The sequence below is a fragment of the Camelina sativa genome, chromosome 7, assembly GCF_000633955.1.
Source record: "Camelina sativa cultivar DH55 chromosome 7, Cs, whole genome shotgun sequence".
Classification (NCBI taxonomy): Eukaryota; Viridiplantae; Streptophyta; class Magnoliopsida; order Brassicales; family Brassicaceae; genus Camelina; species Camelina sativa.
Window position 1 is genome coordinate 30,525,939 of NC_025691.1, and position 19,675 is coordinate 30,545,613.

Sequence of the window (19,675 nt, forward strand, 5' to 3'; positions counted from 1 at the left end):
CTTCATAATAGGTTCCAACAAGAAAACAAAAGACTCAACTGAAATAACAAAAGGTTCCTGCAATGACAAGGAAACATAAGACTCAACTGAAAATAACAAAAGACTTGTTTTTTTCTTTTTTTCCATCTTGAATGAATATATTTCAGGGCAAGTCAAATCCGGAACCTCATAAAGAAAAAATCTCTTTGGGGTTCGTTCTTGACTCCTCCCCTTTTGAAGCTCTCCACCGATCTTCCACACAACCAGTCTTACTCTTTCTTCCTTGATTCAATCTTCCATTTAGCTTACTTTCCTGTAAAAAAAAAAAGACAAAACAAAAACGTCATCAGCACCTTAATTGTGTAGCAAGTATTAGATAACTACTAAGTTTGTTTATGAAATAGATTCAATAGATTACCGAGTTGAGGGTGTTGCAATATGTAAAGGAAACAAATCTTTGATCCTCATCACGGTTGCACGAATCAGTTTCTCAACGGATTTAACAGAGCTAGTACTCAGCTTACCCAAAGGAACTTCTTCAACCAGCATCTGCAAGGAAACGGTCAGGAGTGATCCTCCTCCGTTTCCTCCAGGTTGATCACCGATACCATCCGGCAGAATAGCAAAACCGGAAGGCAGGAGAGCCACATAGTCAGGGTCTGTACCTAAATTGAGAAGACCTTCTATTGATGCCGTATCAACAGGCGCATAGATCACAAATGAAGCTGTTGGATCAGTAAAGGTCTCTTGAATCATCATCTTCTTTGTCTGCCAAGTGCTTTTGTTCTGTAACTAAAACAAACATCGGTCACATACCAAAAGATTAATAAAAAAAAAAAAGAATGCATGTTCAAAACACACAACTTAGCTATCTATTTACCCTGAGTAAAGTTGCACAGTTCCTGCTGTCTCTCCCATTTGCAATCTCTGATATCTTCTGCAGAATCCATCCATTGCAGAGGACATCCCACTGCAGATACATATCTCAAAACATGTTACATTAAAAAGTCACTGAAAGAAAAAGAAAAAAAAGAGAAGTCTTGTCCTAAATTATAAGTATACATTGGCTCGATGATCCTCATTTCTGAGGAAGTCAAAGACAATGGTAGGAGGAACAGGAACCCAAAACGAAGTGGATGCAGAAAGAACAACACCAGGAGGCCTTCCTGGCTCAATCAGGTTCTTCATTTTCATCACTCTGATATCCTTTCCTCCTACACCAGAACATGTAGACCCCATCGAATTAGTCAGCCCAATAAAGAAGGTTTTTGCGATCCGATGAGCTAGTTTCAGGATGCTCATCTTTCCATGGTCCGTTAGCGCTGCACCAAGTCACAAAACTCTCAGAATGGCTAACAAAAAGAAACACTTTGCCCAAAACAAAGAAACACATTTCTTTGAGTAGTAAAAAAAATACCAAGGTGATCAGCCGAATCCACGGATTGAAAATCTGTAGTGACGATGCAATTGCTGGCAAGCCTCTCGCACTGGCGTTCCAACGTTGCAACCCAGCGGTTAGCAGCAAAAGCTTGACCAGTACTGATGAAGTGCTTGAATATGTTTTGATTTGCTTCTCTGTCATCTACTTCCACATGCTCAACCCATGTTACCTTTTTCCAAACCAGCAAAAACAATCATTAATTAATGTATAAAACCATACACTAAATAATTTAACCATAATGAGACAATAGGTTACCTTTGAGTAACCACTAGGGATTTCTTGAATCAAGCATCCAGAGGGTCTGCGGCGACATTTCATGTGGATATTTGGAAACAGATGGTCGATGGAAACATCCACCACCGCCCACAAATTATCTCCTTGCTGTTTACAGTAGCGGACAAAGTAGCTTTCGCGGGTTGGGACTAGCGGCGAAAGCTCTTGGTACTCAGCAGTCATCTATGGATAAAGAACAACATTTGGTTACATCAAATATGGTTTCACTTTTGTTTTAGAAAACTCCCCTGTAGATTATATCAAATGTATAAATAAATAAATAAAGTAAAGTAGAAGAATTACGATTTGAAGAGCTCCATTGAAGTTTCCAGCAACATCAGGCAAAAGTTTTTCATGAGTCATGGCTCTACCAACCATTCCGACAAACATTGTCGACCACAGATTCTGCCAATATATAGATCGTTACTTGAAGGATTAATTACGATCATATAATCTGATATAGTTATATGAATTCAGTTTACCGCTTGCATGAGCATCTCAACAACGCCAGTAGGATTCATTGGCACGATCGCGGTTTCCCTGGATGCCTCTATTCTAAACCCACTAAGTCTAGGCCCGAGACCCGTCCGAAACGTCCTTTTGTATCCAATCATGTTTAAAGCTAGGTTTGTGCCATTAACTCCTCGACTCCACAGTGGTTCAACCACTTGAGCCATCAACAATAGCTCCTCCATGGCTCCAATTGCCAAATCTATGATCATTGGCTTATCAGCATCTGCCGGTCCAGTGATTCCCCTAGAGAGGTTTCCTCCATTTCCATACAATTCTCTTCCAGTAGATGATCCCGCCCCGAACTCGAAAGTTGAAGGACGATGAAAAGGCCGAGGAGACATAGCCGGATTGTTTATTACCATTGTGCTGGTAAATCTTTCCGCCAGAGCAGTCAATTCATTGATCTATAGAACCCCAAAAACAAGAAATACAACTTGTTTAATAATTTCTATATGTAATATGTATGCGTCATTTATTATAAATAACTTCTCTAATATATGTGTTTAACTATGGAAATTGTAGTGGTCAGTGTGTGTGTGTGTGTGTGTGTGTTCACATCTAGTACCTCGTCATTTAGCCGAGCGTTTACGATCCGAAGATGATGTTCTTCCAAGGACATTTCGCCAATTGCAGTTTGGCCTCCACACTTAGGGCACAAGGCTAAAAAAACAGCTTCTCGGAACCGTTGGTTTTCAGAGCTAAGCTTGTCGTTCAATGACCAAAGTCCTATGTTCTCACAATGTCCTTGATGATTCTGCAAAACAAAAACAAAAAAAGGTTCTTAATAATATTTTAAACTAAATAAATTGACTAACTAAGCAACAAAAGTAATGAAGTTTTTTTTTTTGGTTTTTAAGTGAAAAAAGAACATTACTGAAGGAAGAAATGTACATGTGAAAATTGCTTGACCTAATGTTTAGTAATATGTGTTTCACACGTTTCAAAACGATATAATATTCTCTTACGAAGTCAGATAACCCTAATATCTTAAAAACTAGATTTCTAATTCAACATATACAGTAGTTATGAGGAATCACAATCTTAATCAATCATGTCTATATAGATACATTAAATACAATATGTGTGAGATGGTAACAAATTCTGTATGTACCTTGTTTTGAGTGCGTTTATTCTGGAACCAAAATTTGATCTGCATAGGTTTTAAACCCAATTGACGGCCAAGAACCTGCCTTTGTTTGACATCTGGGTGAGGACACTCTCTGAAGAAACTATTCAACACAAAATAATAATATATAAAAAAAAAAAGAGAAATGATTATATATAATTTATTATTGATCTAGCTAGATAATATTATAAGTTGAGTTATATATAAAAGGAAAAGAAGAACAAAATTACGCTTCCATCTCCTGAATCTGATATTCGCTGTGACGATTGTATTTTTTTTTCTTACGAGGAGGACCTTCATTGCTTCCCATTGCTTCTTCACGATTGTCACTTACAGTCTTTGCACTGTCGATTTCTTCAGCTCCAACACCAGCTCCACCATCAGTGTTGTTCATGACATTGTTCTCCTTGTTATCATTGTCTCCATTGTTACCCACTGGTACCATGTTTGACTCGGACATTTTTGCTCTTTCGATTTCTGGAAGATCTAATCATCATAGTTGTAAAAACGAAAATGAGTTTACAACAAATTAAAATCATAGTAGAGGGATATCAAATTATAGGAACTCATTAGATCTAGAAATTAGGGCTTGTGGCAAAGGTTTATTCATATGTTTTCCTTTGTCCTTAAAATGATAAGAATCAAAAGGATTTCTTTATGAAATTGGGTTTTTTTTTTGGATTTAAACAGTCACACACACACACACTCCCTTTCACTAAATTGATTACAACAAAAAGTTAGCTTTTCAAAGTCAAAATACTTTTTTTCACAGATCTTGAAATAAAAGGTTAACAGAAAAAAAAAAAATATATATATATATATATATATATATATAGAAAACTAATCGAGGGTGATTGTTGGAACAAAAAAACCGACCAGTAGAAATCAAAGACAAAAAAAAAACACAAAAAATAACGCAATCACACATCACAGTCAGCAGATTGACAAAAAATTAACACAAACCAATGAATAAATTAAAAAAAGCCCTAACCAACACATCAACACTATGAACTCTCCGAAACTATTTCAAGAGTCACAGTATGAATCAAGGCAAAACAAATGTTTTTTAGAAGTTTGATTTTATCAGCAATTGTTTTGTTTTATTTTAGGGTTTCACGATTTAAAGAGATCTACATTATAGAACAAGGAGGAGTTGTTAAAGCCACTAAAATGACCATAAGAAGATCAAAGAATACGATTAAATTACTTTAAATTTAATTAAAAAAAAGTAAAATTATTAATTAGATTTATATGTATGTTTATAAAGTACTAGCACTGAAATTTATCTTTTTTTTCCTTTAGAAATATAATCAAATTTTGGAAATGGGCAGAAAAGCCATGGTATCATATATGTATACCGACCAGCAAAAAAAAAACAAATTTATGTGATATATTAAAATTTTCCCATTATTTTGTTATCATTGTTGTATTTAATTGTTCGAAACCATTTATATATACATTTTTAAGTACATTTTGGGTTCTACCTTTATATTTGTAAAATTTTATTTACAAAATTAATCTCTAAAAAAAATTCAAACATAGCATTACTTTAGATTTTGTATTCTAAATATTTTAGATTTCATTCCAACTAAAAAAATTACAGCAAAATCAATATAAAAACATAAACTATGATATATTTAACCACACCTTCTATTATGTTTTAAAGATATTCTATCTCTAAATTATTTGCAAACAAAGAAAAAAATAATTTGATTCCCATTTTGTTTTTCAAAACCTGTGAACTTTGATTTTTAACGTAAGAAAAACTTCGATTCATATTTATTTAAATATTATAATTAATATATAAACTTAATAAAAAATTTAAAATATTATGAATATGTAAAATTAAAACATAATTAAAAAGAGTTTAAGATACTATATAATATGGTTATATAGTAAATGAGTTATAGAGAGGACATGTTGAAATTAATAAAATATCATTAAATTTGTGCTAACACGGATTAAATCCTCATTTAATTATTTATTAACACGATTAATATTAGAATATTTTACATATAAAATTAAGTTGATTTAACTAAGATTGTGTAAAATAATTATATCGTTAGGAAAAATGTGACTTAATCATAGCGTATAAATGACTTATTATATATTTAGATCCCTTATTTTTTATAATAATTAAAAATCAAAATAGATTCTCAAACACTAAACAAAACAAACTAAATATAACAAACAAATAGTCATGAAGTATAGTACGAGTTAAAAAATTAATATACACATTTAGCCACATAAACGGCCGGAAAAATTTAGTTATTCCTCTATTTACAAAACATCCAATATTTAACAAACAAATACAATATAAAAATAAATAATAATAAAAATTATATGCACGTGCGGTGTACATCGGCTTAAAATCTAGTATATAATTAAGAACATAAACATAAACAAAAAAAAACAACCAGAGAATCCAGTGATACCTTTGAAAGGTTTTGGATGTGTTAATAAACTCAGAAGAATCAAATCTTTTAAGCTTATTGTTCCTTTGTTCGCCTGATCTATCTCTCCACCTTTTTTCTACAAACGAAAAGGAAAAAGGAAAAAAGTTATAAATCCATAAACAAAGCACAGTCCCAAAAGCAAGATACATCATAAGAAACCAAATCATCATTTGATGTATATAATAGATACAACTACGACGAATTTGATCAGAACTCGGTAATTTTACCAACAAATGGAATTGTATAAAATCAGTCAAATGAAAAAGGATGAAATCTAAGACATACATGCTAATAGGATACTATCTATGCTAGGAAATAGGGGCTTGGTCGGAAATCAACCAATGGTTTTTCGAAGCGGTTTTGAGGTGAGTCAGTGGTGGTGAGAGTGCAAGTGAATTTTATGGGTTATAGAGACACATATTTATAGGTCGAGAGGGAGACACTTACTTTACCCTACACGCTCGAAGGAAACAGAAGCAAAAGATAACGTCAAAAAAAAAGAAAAGAGAAGAAAACAAATATGCTTCTATCTTTTTATCCGTGTGTCACAATGTAATTGGTTTTCCATATACTGTTTTGTATAATTACATAATAGTAATTAAATAAGTAAATAGCAAAATTTAGTTTTTTCTCCATTAAAAGATAAAATTCAGTCTCAATTTGAAATGTAATATTGCTAACCTTTTTGGTATTTTCAATTTGAGTCCTTTTTGAATTTTTACTCTTGATCGAAACCATGATTTCTATAAAAATATCATGCTTATATATATGGTATGAGTCAAAGAGAAAAAATGTAATATAATTTAACTTTTTTAGATTTAAAATTCATAGTGACAATGATCCTAAATTACTTTTAAAACTTTCTTGTCATTTTAGTCTTATATCTCACAATTATACATATTTGTCATCAATTAATTTTTGTATGTTAGAAGATACATAATATTAATCAATCTAGTCAATAATGATATTTTATATGGTGTAAGATGTACATAATAGATATCATAAACGATAAATCTATGCTTGGATCTACCCATCGTTTAGTATACAGAGAGTGAAATATGGAAGAAATTTTAAAAAAAAAATCCATAGTATAATTATTGACTAGATTGATCGCTAATATTTGTTAAATATATTTAAAAATCAATAAATGACAATTTCGTAATTTATTTAAGTATTTGTAATAGCTAGTCAATGCATTATCTAACATATCCTAAAAAAATAATTGGTCATCAGTCAACTATTTTCTTAACATAAATATATAAATTCTAGTCGTTGGTCATACAATCCATTTTAGCTATCTTACCTTCTAATAAGAAAATAAGAAAATTTGTTAGAATTATCTTTTTTGATATACATTTTTTCAAAAATATTTCATTTTTTGCTATTTTCATTTTTGACCTTTTTTAATTTTTAATGACCATTTTATCTTTACATAAAAAATATTTTAATTAATAAAATAAAAAACAAAATTTTTCCGCCAACAAAATTCTCGACATATTTTTCCGCCAAAAAATTTTTGTCAAGAAAAATTTGACAAATAAAACCTTGTAAAAACTTTGTAAATGCCATATAAAAACTTTATAAAAACTTTTTAAACACCGTTTAAAAACCTTGTAAAAGCGTTTATAATTTTTTAAAAGGTTTTTAAAAAGTTTTTAAAAGCATCATCAAAGTTTTTATAAGGTTTTTTAAAGGTGTAAATTTCAAAAAAATTGGCGAAAAAATCCAATCTTTTAATTTGTGGGGGAAAATTTTTCATTATTTGGCGGCTGTACATTCTTGTTGTCACTCAATAAAAGGGTAATTTGGTCATTTTGTATATAAATATGGGTAGTTTTGAAAATAGTCAATATAGAGAGGTATTTTTAAAAAGATACATGCAAAAAGGGGTATTTTTGAGAATGCCCCAAAAAATAATCATATTAGTCAAACTTAAGATAATTACTTAAATTTATAATTAAAAATTAAAAAATAATGTGAAATTGACCAAATAAATATTTGATCCATTGAAATTAAACCATCGTTGATGTAATATCTCGGTTTCAGGGACATGCATAGAGGTTAAAAATAATTGATTTGACCACCTATGTCAATAAAGTGAACTTATCTTTTCGGTCAAGGATCATTAGAGAACTCCAGAGTTAAGCGTGTTTGAAATGGAGTAGTCTTAGGATGAGTGAACTTCTGGAAAGTGATTATCGGAACTGTGCGAGTGAGGACAAAACACAGGGAAATATTATGTGGTGATTTGTAGAGACAATAAACAAGTCTTTAAAGCCTTCCGGACTTAGCAAACCGACCATCGAATTTGGATGGGCTCACGGGCCTAGTGAGAGAACGTGAGGTCCAATAAAGAAGCTGGGGTGAGGGTTGACATAGGGCCCACTAAAAAGTGGCGGTCAGGGCGTTAAAGTTGACCTTTTAACTCGAGATACAAATCAAAGAAAATTATTAATTATATAAAATTATTTGATTTGATAAAATTTCCAAACTGAAAATGATATTTGATTAAAAATCTCTATATAATTATTTAATCAATGTTATTAGAAGTTTAACCCTATTATCATGTGTCATATTACAAAAACTGCAATTATATTTAACAATATTTTTGAAATAAAAGAAAACTTATATTTTTTTTTAAAATAATAAAACAATATTTTTGAAATTATTTAACAAATTATTGTTTCATAAATCTTAGGAAACAATAACAAATTATTTACAACAATAATAAAGATTATTTTTATTTATAAAACTAAGATTAAATATTTGCATCTTTAAACATTTTAATAATGACAGATATATTTTAAAACTAATATACAACATTGCTTATATTTAAATTATTATATCTAATTATTAATTATTTTTTTTATATTCCACATCAACGCAGTGACATCTTATTAAAATCTATAAAATATAAAAATATATTTTATTTATTATAATATAGACAACTAAAAAACATAAATAAAAAAAGGTCAATACGGGTTTTGTTTTATTTTCTGGATTTTACCAAATTTATAAAATTCACGGATATGAATATTGTATCATGTACTCAAGACGGTTTGAAATCAAAGTATGAAACTAAGTAAAATCAAATGTAAAAGATTATAAAATTTATAGAGTAAATCAAATAAAAATTCTTCTATTATTTTATAACTAAGAAAATTACAGTCAAGTTTATGCAAATATTTTTCAGTGCTATATAACACGGATAAATATATATATATATATATATATATATATATATATATTAATTAATATTTAATTTACATTGTTCTATTACCTGGTATTGGTAATTTTCATTTTTTACTGTAGTTTATTTGAAGCAAAATAATTACATTGTTTCATAGCTATTCACGGTATCTCGCACCGCTCACACTTGGTTACGATACTATAAAGATCTTTTTTGGCTGTAGTTCATTTAAACAAATCAATAGTGCAACTAAAGCCCAACTGAAATAATTATTTTTGCAAACCAACTTAAGACATAGTTAATATATCTTGTTAGCCTCTCCATTGGTAACGGACAGCTAAATTCACATGCGGATCCAGAAAATTCTTTAACCTGTGTCAAATCATTAATGGAGTGTTACAAAAGAAAATATGGTGGGTTCAATAATAGCAAACCTTTAAGAAAAAATTCAAATGAACGGTGGGTCAATTGAACCCCCTTTTTCCTTAATCGGTCTACCAGTGGCTAAATTAGTTTGTGGCCGTAACGTTAAACTATTTTGATTACAGCCAAGTGACAGTATGTACTCTGTATAGTTTGGGGTTTTTATTCACCCTTCATGAAATCATCATGCTTGTGGCCCTCTCTCGGCGGAGGAAAGATTTTGGTTCCTTCCGGTAGGAGACGCCATAGGAGATGCAGTGAAAGGCTCAACCTCCAGTACGTTGCGGCTGCAGCGGTATGCACTTGCGAATTGGTGGATCTGTCTGTTGAGGGGTTTTTGAGCTTTCTTCCATCTCTAGCCTCTGTATTTTAGTTTCCACGGACCGGATCCAGTGGCGGATCTAGGACCTATTTTTAGGTGAGGCACGATATATAAATAACAATTATTTCATTAACTAAATTATCAAAAACTAGGCATTTTATTTTTAGGTGAGGCACGATATATAAATAACAATTATTTCATTAACTAAATTATCAAAAACTAGGCATTGTAGGGGCACCGAACCTTGGATCCATGGAGTAACATGAGGCACCTTCTACCAACTAAGCTAGAAACATATTAATTGTTTAAGAAATTTATTAAATTTATATAATATGTGTATGGCACTTGCCCTACTACCCTCTCAAGTAGATCTGCCCCTGACCGGATCTGAAGATTGCTTTGCCTCGGGAAGGTTTTTGGGTTCACGGCTTTGGAGGTCAAGGGCTTGGATCTGCGTATGTCGTTTTGCTAGGTAGGAGATTCGGTATTCATGGGTGGCTGAGTGTCGACGAACTGGTCTATTCCATGAGGCTTGTGGCGAGTCAGGCTCGTCACTAGTAATGGTTCAGAGACGGGATCTGAATTCTCCAGTTAAAGAACCCGATCTGGTGGTAGAGTCACAAAGTTGTTGGTCTTGTATTCAACGGTACTCGTAGCTAGATCTTGTTCGCTACCTCTGTTTAACCTTTCAAATTCAACCTCGCTTTTTGTTGCTGTTCGCCAGAAAAATATTTTTGTTTTGTAATTGTGGATGTTTTGTAATTTTCAGACCTAAATCTATTTTCGGGTTGACCCATTAATAAAAATATGAGTTTAAAAAAAAAAAAAACTCACTGATTAGTTTGATTAATTTCTAATTATACTTTTTTAAAATCAATTTAAAAACAAATATTATCAAATTAATATATATATATATATATTATCATTTATATATGTATATATATCTAAGATGCAATAGAACTACTGGAAAAAATAATTGATTAGAGAATATGTTCAAGTAATCATGTTTAAGATCAAACATTATATTATGGACTATTGAAATATAATTAATTCACACTCTTTTTTNTTTTTTTTTTTTTTTTTTTGTTCAAATAATTCACACTCTAAAAATGAATAAATCCAACGTCTTACATATTAGTGATCCAATCTTAAACCCACTAGATAGTTATATGATATATAAGTTATATCCCCTTTCTACATTTAAGAATGCATGTGTAATATAGTGTAATACACAGTTTGTTTTGGTAAGTAACGAAAACCTCTAAATTATATGGAAAAGTCAGGATGGCCGAGTGGTCTAAGGCGCCAGACTTAAGTTCTGGTTCTATTACGAGGGCGTGGTTCAAACCCCACTTCTGACATTTGTTCTTATTTTTGTCAAAAAAAAAAAAAAAAAAATTATAGAGAAGATCCCATAAATAAGCCCAAGTCATCACGACCTTGTTAACGTCGAGGGCTAGTGAGCCATCGAAATTAAAAACGATCCTTGGTTGTTTAGGTACAAAATTTTATGAGGATATTATTATTTCTGTTCGTTTAGATAAACTTCTGATGAGGATTACAGAACAAAAATCAGAGTTATTTACCGTAATTATGTTACTTTCCGTAAAATCTTTATATGTAATTATTAGAAGTAGAGTTTTTTTTGTGTAGAAGAAGGGGAGGCCCCCAATTTATTAAAAATACTTAAAATCACAAATATATGTAATAATTAGAAGTAGAATAATCCTAAATATAAATCTATGAATTTTAAGCCCTTTAAGCTTTAACCAAAAAAATTAAAAAAAAAATCTTTGAAGTTGATCAACATATATAGTTCCCTAAATTTTGTTTCTTTTTGTTAATTAGTTCCCTAAACTTGATGAGATATATTTTGTGGAAGAATCCTGCTTAGTCCCCTTTTGACCGATAGAAAGCATCTCTCTTTTGTCTCTCCTGACCGAACCCGCCACAGAGAAAAAAAAAATAGTTGCTAAGTCAGAGAAATAGGCTCATACAATTATCCCTTTAGGGCCCAGTCAAATTACAACAAACCAAATCAGATAACAAAGACCAAAATTAATCTGGGTATATTAAACTAAATCGGTAGCTAACCAGTATGAGCCAGAAACCCTAATCTGCAAAGGAGAACCCTAGTGCAGCCGCCTTCCCACGAAGTTGCGGATACTCGTCGGCCCAGGACCACCAGCGAGCCAGGAAGACGGGAGTCAAACAGAGAAGGTGACACAGGACCATCACCATCCCGCCACCGTAGAGTTGTGAAGAGAAGGAAGAAGAAACCGATCTAACAATCCGGAAGCCATGGTTCAGTCTGATAGAGATAGAGCAGTAGGGAGTAGATCTAAACAGCCATCAACGGTGGCTTAGCCTTGCCTTTCCGGCGGTGGACCTCCCCGTCAAACCACCGGCCGTGACAAAACCTCCTGCGTCTCCAGCCGTTCAGATCTAACCGCCATATCTTTCTCATTCCTCGCCGAGAACTACCTTCTTCTAACCGCAAAGCCACGCCGCCGGTAGAGCTCTTACCGGAATTGTCCTGCGGAAGCTTCTCCTCGCCACAAACTCCCTTGATTTCGATCTGGTGACCTCACCGGTAGGTGCAATGGACTACGGATGAAGCGCCATGGACCAGTAGTTCCTCTTCAACGCTGGAATCGCCGGAGGAACCTTCACTCGGTGCACGGAGTTGTGATCAGAAGAAGAGAAAAGAGGAGAGAGGAGAGAGCCGCGAGTAGAACTCACGCGCCCACCTCTCTTTTTTTTTGTGTGTGTTGCTAGGGTTAATTTGCAAAGCCCTGTTATAAACACGTTGCGGTTACCATTTCTGTTCTGTCTACTTCGACGGTGAACTGTTTTGACGGGAACTTGACAGTGACGTGGATTTTTTTAGCGGCGGGGATAAGAAAAGAAGGTGCCGTGAAAAAGGAAGTTACGGTGAGGTCGATTCTAGTAACGTCAGAGATGATCGGATAATCTTCCATGTCGAGACCGTCGTCCCAACAAGATATTATTAATTATTTCATTTCTTTAATTATATTTTAGGCTTTTTGTAAATTATATTATACTGAAAATAATTAATAGAAAAGTGTTTATGAGTTATTGCACTCATTAATTTTAATTTTTCTGCTTTTAGTTATTTGAAAATAACATCCATTCTAAAATCGATTAACAATTATTAAAATTTTAAATAAATATATATTAACAAATATTTTTAAAATTCGAGTTAAAATTCTCTGATTGTCTCTTACAGCTTGGTCTCGTTAAAGGGCATGTTGATCATACTTTGTTTGTCAAATGTGGTGAGAGTGAATTTCTGGTAGTTCTTATCCATGTTGATGACATTGTGATTGCAAGTACAGCAGAAGAAGCAGCGCCACAATTGACAAATGTTCTCAAAGCCTATTTCAAACTGAGATAACTAGGGCCTTTGAAGTATTTATTAGGTATGGAGATTTCTCGGAATACTGAGCGGATTTCTCTCTGCCAACGAAAAGATGGATTGGAACTGCTCTCTTTTACTGGTATGTTGGCCTGTAAACCCGCTTCTACTCCCATGATTCCTAACTTGACTCTTTCGGTTGGAGAGTTGCTTGAAGATAGGGATCGGAGATGTACTGAAGTCTTGTTGGGCGTTTGATGTATCTGACTATATAACTCGACCAGATATCACATTCGCTGTGAACAAGCTGTGTTAGTTTTCATCAACATCACACTCTACTCATCTCATTGCGGTTTATCAGGTTCTTAAATACATCAAAGGGATTGTTGGCCAAGGTCTCTTCTACTTTGCAGATTCTAATCTCACTATAAAGGGGTTTGCATGGGTTCTTGTCCAGACAGTAGGAGATCAACAACATGTTTCTCCATGTTTTTGGGATCTTCACTCATTTCATGGCGTTCCAAGAAACAGCCTACTATTTTAAGATATTCTGCAGAGACAGAATACAGAGTTTTAGCTTTGGTTTCTTGTGAAATGGCCTGGCTTGCTATTTTGCTATCTGATTTGAAGATTGACACAGGCTCAGTTACGATCCTCTTCTCTCATAGCATCGCTTCTATATACATTGCTACGAACCCTGTTTTTCACGAGATTGACAAAGCACATTGAGATTAACTGCCATACTGTCTATGAGAAACTGGATAAAGGCCTCTTGAAGATGCTCAAGTGGTTGACATTCTTACCAAACTTCTGTTCCCAAATCAGTTTCATCATTTAATGTCCAAGATGAGTCATAACATATATATCTCATTTTGAGGGGGACTATTTGGATTGATATTCAGTTTAGTCTTTAAGTTAATTGAATGAAATGAAGAATAAAAGTTTTTGGAACTTTCTCTAACAAATATTTTCTCATCTCTTTTTCTCTCTCCAATCGTAATAAAGAAAAAGAATCAAAGAATAAGAAGAGAACAAAGAAGTTGCTCCCAAATCATCTCTGGAATTGTGTATCATTAAGGGCATGAGATGAAAAAGTCGGATATCACTATTAATAATTACTTTTTTAAAAAAATTCGGTTAACCGCTTGGTTTGGTCGAACTGAACCGAGAATTTTGGTTAACCGATCTTAAATCATATTCATTCTGATCGGTTTACTCAATTAAAAAACTCAAACCCATTTTCTCAAATTTCGGTTCAGTTCGATTCAATTCAGTCAAACCAGTTTGGTTCAATAATATGAACCGTTCAAGTAAACTAGCCCTTTCTTTTTCACACTCGCGACGGAAAGGAAAAGGGAAAAATGTCAATTAAATCATGAACTTACCAAAAAACGCCAATTAAACTTTGAACTTTCCCTAAGGCCAATTAAATCATCTAATTTCGTTACCAATTCTAATTAAACATCAAAGTTTTCTAAAAACTCCAATAAACACATCACGCAAAATTGGGTAACAGAGCAACTAACATCCGTTAGAATAAAACTGATGTTTGAACTCGAAATCTCCAAATTACTTTGATCTCTAATCCCTAATTTCACAAACCCAAAAAATCCCAAATCACTTCACTCTCTAATCTCTAATTCTCTTAATAAACACGAAACCGTGTTTTCAATTTGATGCCGAAAGTTAAAAACAAGGGTGTGATTTTGTTAAAAACGCGAAATGCAGGGTGGTGAAGATAACAAAATGCAGGGTTTTTAACTTTCGGCATCAAATTGAAAACAAGGTTTCGTGTTTATTAAGAGAACTAGGGATTAGAGAGTGAAGTGATTTGGAGATTTGTTGGGTTTGTGAAATTAGAGATTAGAGATCAAAGTAATTTGGGGATTTTGAATTCAAACATAAGTTTTATTCTAACGGAAGTTAACGGGTGTTAAACGGAGGTTAGTTGGTTTGTTACCCAATTTTGCGCGATGTGTTTATTGGAATTTTTAAAAAACTTTGATGTTTAATTAGAATTGATAATGAAATTAAATGATTTAATTGACTGTAGGGAAAATTCAGGGTTTAATTGGTGTTTTTGGGTAAATTCATGATTTTATTGACATTTTTTCCAAAGGAAGAAGTAAACTTAATTTTAATTTAATTTTTGTTTGAGCCAAAAATATTTTGTTTTATCATATTCGTTCTCTTCATAAAAGACCTCACGATCCCCACACCTCTCTCTACACACACGTACATATTGACTCACACACACACTCCTCTCTCTCTCTCTCTCTCTCTCTCTCTCTGCAAGTCCTCTCTCACACCAGAAAACCAAAATGAGTTCTTGCCGGAAAACCACTTGTAGTTTTCATCAAACCCACTTCTTGTAATAATCAGACAAAACTAGAAAGAAGCCATTTTTTTTTTTGTGTGCCTTAACTGTTCTTCTCCCAGAAAAAAAAAATGGCATGGGTTTTGAATTCTCTTGTCTCGATTTTGCTATTGACTCATCAAGTCAACTCAGAGTCAATCTCAGAGAAACAAGCTCTCCTCACCTTCCTTAAACAAACACCTCACGAGAACCGTCTTCAATGGAACGAGTCAGACTCAGCCTGTAACTGGGTCGGAGTCGAATGCAACGCAAACCAATCCTCAATCCACTCTCTCCGGTTACCAGGAACCGGTTTAGTCGGTCAGATCCCACCAGGATCGTTAGGCCGACTCACTCAGCTCCGGGTTCTAAGTCTTCGCTCTAATCGTCTCTCCGGTCAGATCCCTTCAGATTTCTCGAATCTCACTCACCTCCGAAGCTTGTATCTCCAACACAACGAATTCTCCGGCGAGTTTCCGGCGAGTATTACTCAGTTAAACAACTTGATCCGTCTTGATATCTCATCTAACAACCTCACTGGTTCGATTCCTTTCTCAGTCAACAATCTCACTCACTTGACTGGTTTGTTTCTCGGTAACAACGGTTTCTCAGGGAACCTCCCAAGTATTAGTCTCGGTTTAGTCGACTTCAATGTCTCTAACAACAATCTAAACGGTTCGATTCCGTCTTCCTTGTCGAGGTTCTCAGCTGAATCGTTCACTGGGAATGTAGATCTCTGCGGTGGTCCTTTAAAGCCTTGTAAATCTTTCTTCGTGTCTCCGTCGCCATCTCCCTCGTCTTCGGTTACTCCTTCAAAACGTGTATCCGGCAAGAACTCCAAGCTTTCCACGGGCGCCATTGTCGCCATATCCGTGGCTAGCGCACTCGTGGCGCTTCTCCTGTTGGCTCTGCTCTTGTTCTTGTGTATAAGAAAGAGAAGAGGAAGCAAAGACGCGAGGACGAAGCAGAGGAAACCTGCGGGGGTAGCCCACACATCATTAACGAATGTGGATCTTCCACCGGGTGCTTCGTCCTCGAAAGAGGAAGTAACAGGGACGTCATCAGGAATGGGAGGTGAAACAGAGAGGAATAAGCTTGTTTTCACTGAAGGAGGAGTGTATAGTTTCGATTTGGAAGATTTGCTTAGAGCTTCAGCTGAGGTTTTAGGGAAAGGAAGTGTAGGCACGTCGTATAAGGCGGTGTTAGAGGAAGGTACCACGGTTGTTGTGAAGCGGCTTAAGGATGTAATGGCGTCTAAGAAAGAGTTCGAAACACAAATGGAGGTTGTTGGTAAAATCAAACACCCTAATGTGATTCCATTGAGAGCTTATTATTACTCCAAAGATGAGAAACTTCTCGTTTTCGATTTCATGCCTACCGGAAGCTTATCTGCTCTTCTTCACGGTTTGTTTTCTTAATTCTCTTCCTATCAGTTTTTTAGTTTGTTAATGGTATTCTAGTTAACATTAGCTAGATACATTGTGTAGAATCTTGGTTAGTTTAGTGAGGATTTGGTTAAAATGAAATGAGATCTTAGTGAGGTTAAGGAGTGATGATTTGATAATATTTTTCTAAGGGATACAATACAACTTATGTGATTTATGCTTTGCGAAAAAACATTCTTATGACACAGCTTCACATTCTTTAGATATTTTATTTCTTTTTGTTGAATTGTGGTAGTAGTTATAGCTGTAGTTGTTAAGCAATTATTAAAATAGAAAAGGTGTTGCCGACATTATATGTGTCTGTCTGGTAATTGTCATAATAATAATAATTTCATGATTTTTGCTTCTCTCTCACTCTTTAAAGATTGGAATAAAGAAAAAAGAAAAAAAGACTCTTCCACATGGGGCTTTTTTCATCATATCTCTTAAAACCCTTTTCCTTGAAGTATACTTTTGTCTAACTGAGTGAACTGAAGTGTTTTGAAGAACCTTTTAGGATATGGATATTTCCTTTCAATGAAACTGTCTGTATTTACAGTTTTCAAGCTGATAACCCCTAGTTATGATGAGTATTATAATGTTTCTGGCTAATACTATGACCAGTTTGGTCTTTTATTAACCTGCAGCATCTGGCTAATAGTTCTGTGTTTGTATCAGGGAGCCGTGGATCAGGGCGAACTCCGTTAGATTGGGATAACCGTATGAGAATTGCGATAACTGCTGCAAGAGGGTTGGCTCATCTACACGTTTCAGCCAAATTGGTACACGGAAACATCAAAGCCTCAAACATCCTACTACATCAAAACCAAGACACATGCGTCTCTGACTATGGACTGAATCAACTCTTCAGTAACTCGAGTCCACCAAACCGTTTGGCGGGTTACCATGCTCCTGAAGTTCTCGAGACACGGAAAGTAACTTACAAATCGGATGTGTACAGTTTCGGGGTGTTACTGCTTGAACTGTTGACAGGTAAATCACCAAACCAGGCATCACTTGGTGAAGAAGGCATTGATCTACCCCGGTGGGTACTTTCCGTGGTCCGGGAAGAATGGACTGCTGAAGTATTTGACGTTGAGCTGATGAGGTACCACAACATAGAGGAAGAGATGGTTCAGCTTCTTCAAATCGCAATGGCTTGTGTATCAACAGTTCCTGATCAAAGACCTGTGATGCAAGAAGTGCTGAGAATGATTGAAGATGTGAACAGAAGTGAGACAACCGATGACGGGTTAAGACAATCGTCTGATGACCCGTCAAAAGGATCAGAAGGTCAGACTCCTCCTGGGGAATCAAGGACACCACCACGGTCAGTCACGCCTTAGCAATTGAATGGAAGTGAAACAACAACAACAAAAAAAAGAAAAGAAAGGGAAAGCAGCTTTAATTGTTTTTGTTTTGTGTTTACTTTCTTTTTTTAACTCCTCAAAAGGAGATAAAGAAAGGGATGAGATAGTGTGTGAGGTCTTTGTTCGGTGTGACAGTAAAGCTAAAAAAAAAAAAAAAAAAGACTGGACCATCTCTACATTTGGACCAACTTCTTCAAGATGGTATCTCCCATCTATTTTTTTCAGTCTTTCGAGATATTCTAATGGTTATTATTTTTTCTTTTCTTTGAATATTGTGTTTACATTACAGGTTCAAATCAAAGTTCAAACCGCTCTGCTTTTTTTTTTATTTCACTATAACACTTAAACTAGAGATTTTTATGAGCTTACTCTTTATAATTTGGTTTAGGATTTTGCCTTTTTGGGAAAGTTTTATCTTTGACTTTGACGACAGTGTAAACGGACTGAAAATGAAACCTCTTAGATCATTTTTTTAATTTTCAGCATTAACAGCTTTACTCTTAGGCTGTTTATATACATGATTTTTTTGGAACCAAAAACGAAAACAGATGTTAATTTTCCTTGGTTGTGTAGCTTACATTAGTATTTCCATTGAATAATTTTGAGATGCTCATGAACTTATTGGAGATAGAAGAGTCCAAGGAATCATTGATGGCTCAATTCGTTGACGATTTGCAAGAGCATATTGTCCAAAAAGTGGAGAAAATATATATACACTACAAGTAAATAAATGTGAAATGAAGGTTACTTATCTGAAAACAAATCTAGAGTGTCACTAAAACTTTGAATTCTAGTTGTTAGCAAGGAGTAAAAAAACAATGTCCTTGTATAACTAAAAAAGAAAAAGATCGGGCTGTCTTATTCAAACACATCACGCTAATACTAATCAACCATATAACTTTGAATAATGTTAAAATCCAAAAAAAAAAAAACATAAAAACAATGTCATATTACTCCCTCCGTTTCAAAATATAAGATGTTTTAGAGAAATTTTTTGTTTCATAATATATAATATTTTCAAATTTCTATGCAACTTTTAGATTAGTTTAGTATTTTATATTATGCAGTATTGTTTCTGATTGGTTGAATTTGTTAAAAGTAATGACTTTTTTTAATCTGCGTGCTTTGGTTAAAACATCATACATTTTGAAACGGTGGGAGTATAACTTAGAATAATGTCACATTATTCGCACGCATCCAACTATGGGAACGCAGGCATAACCATAACTAAGGAGATATCCTCATAATTCAACTTATTATGGAACTTGCAAGAGTCTGGAAAGCAAAGATTAGAATTTGGAGATGAAGTCAAGGATAATTTGGAGAATCTCTTGAGGCTTCTCTTGGTTAATGAAGTGAGCCACTCCTTCCATGACCACAGGCTCTTCGAGCAAAGGCACATCTTCCTTAAACTTTGGACCGT

General features: G+C 34.1%; 3 protein-coding genes across 3 annotated transcripts in view; 1 reads left to right on the forward strand and 2 right to left on the reverse strand.

Moving 5' to 3' along the window:
- LOC104703490 (homeobox-leucine zipper protein HDG3-like) lies at positions 1–3,806 on the reverse strand. The gene is made up of 11 exons (XM_010419516.2): positions 3,563–3,806; positions 3,318–3,435; positions 2,772–2,960; positions 2,176–2,610; positions 1,997–2,098; positions 1,676–1,876; positions 1,397–1,589; positions 1,042–1,301; positions 860–949; positions 398–765; positions 1–292 (listed from the first exon to the last, which is right to left on the reverse strand). The coding sequence occupies exons 1-11, from the start codon at positions 3,790–3,792 to the stop codon at positions 280–282; spliced, it is 2,199 nt and encodes a 732-aa protein (XP_010417818.1). The 5' UTR covers positions 3,793–3,806; the 3' UTR covers positions 1–279.
- On the forward strand, positions 15,320–18,518 carry LOC104703491 (probable inactive receptor kinase At2g26730). Its single transcript, XM_010419517.2, has 2 exons — positions 15,320–16,862; positions 17,561–18,518. The coding sequence occupies exons 1-2, from the start codon at positions 15,551–15,553 to the stop codon at positions 18,226–18,228; spliced, it is 1,980 nt and encodes a 659-aa protein (XP_010417819.1). The 5' UTR covers positions 15,320–15,550; the 3' UTR covers positions 18,229–18,518.
- The window catches only part of LOC109124750 (bifunctional epoxide hydrolase 2-like), a 2,548-nt gene continuing 2,267 nt past the window's right edge, over positions 19,395–19,675 (reverse strand). Inside the window, exon 4 of the mRNA XM_010419518.2 lies at positions 19,395–19,628. Within this exon, the coding sequence (XP_010417820.1) occupies positions 19,542–19,628 (87 nt within the window). The 3' untranslated portion in view covers positions 19,395–19,541. The remainder of the gene's footprint in view (positions 19,629–19,675) is intronic.

What these genes read in the sequence shown, in the direction of transcription:
- LOC104703491 (XM_010419517.2), top strand. Translation starts at nt 15,551, where the DNA reads ATGGCATGGGTTTTGAATTCTCTTGTCTCGATTTTGCTATTGACTCAT. An exon ending in CTTATCTGCTCTTCTTCACG is followed by an intron (nt 16,863 to 17,560) that starts GTTTGTTTTCTT and finishes TGTTTGTATCAG; the next exon opens with GGAGCCGTGGATCAGGGCGA.
- LOC104703490 (XM_010419516.2), bottom strand. Translation starts at nt 3,792, where the DNA reads ATGTCCGAGTCAAACATGGTACCAGTGGGTAACAATGGAGACAATGAT. An exon ending in ACGCTCGGCTAAATGACGAG is followed by an intron (nt 2,611 to 2,771) that starts GTACTAGATGTG and finishes GGGGTTCTATAG; the next exon opens with ATCAATGAATTGACTGCTCT. An exon ending in ATGAGGATCATCGAGCCAAT is followed by an intron (nt 950 to 1,041) that starts GTATACTTATAA and finishes ATGTATCTGCAG; the next exon opens with TGGGATGTCCTCTGCAATGG.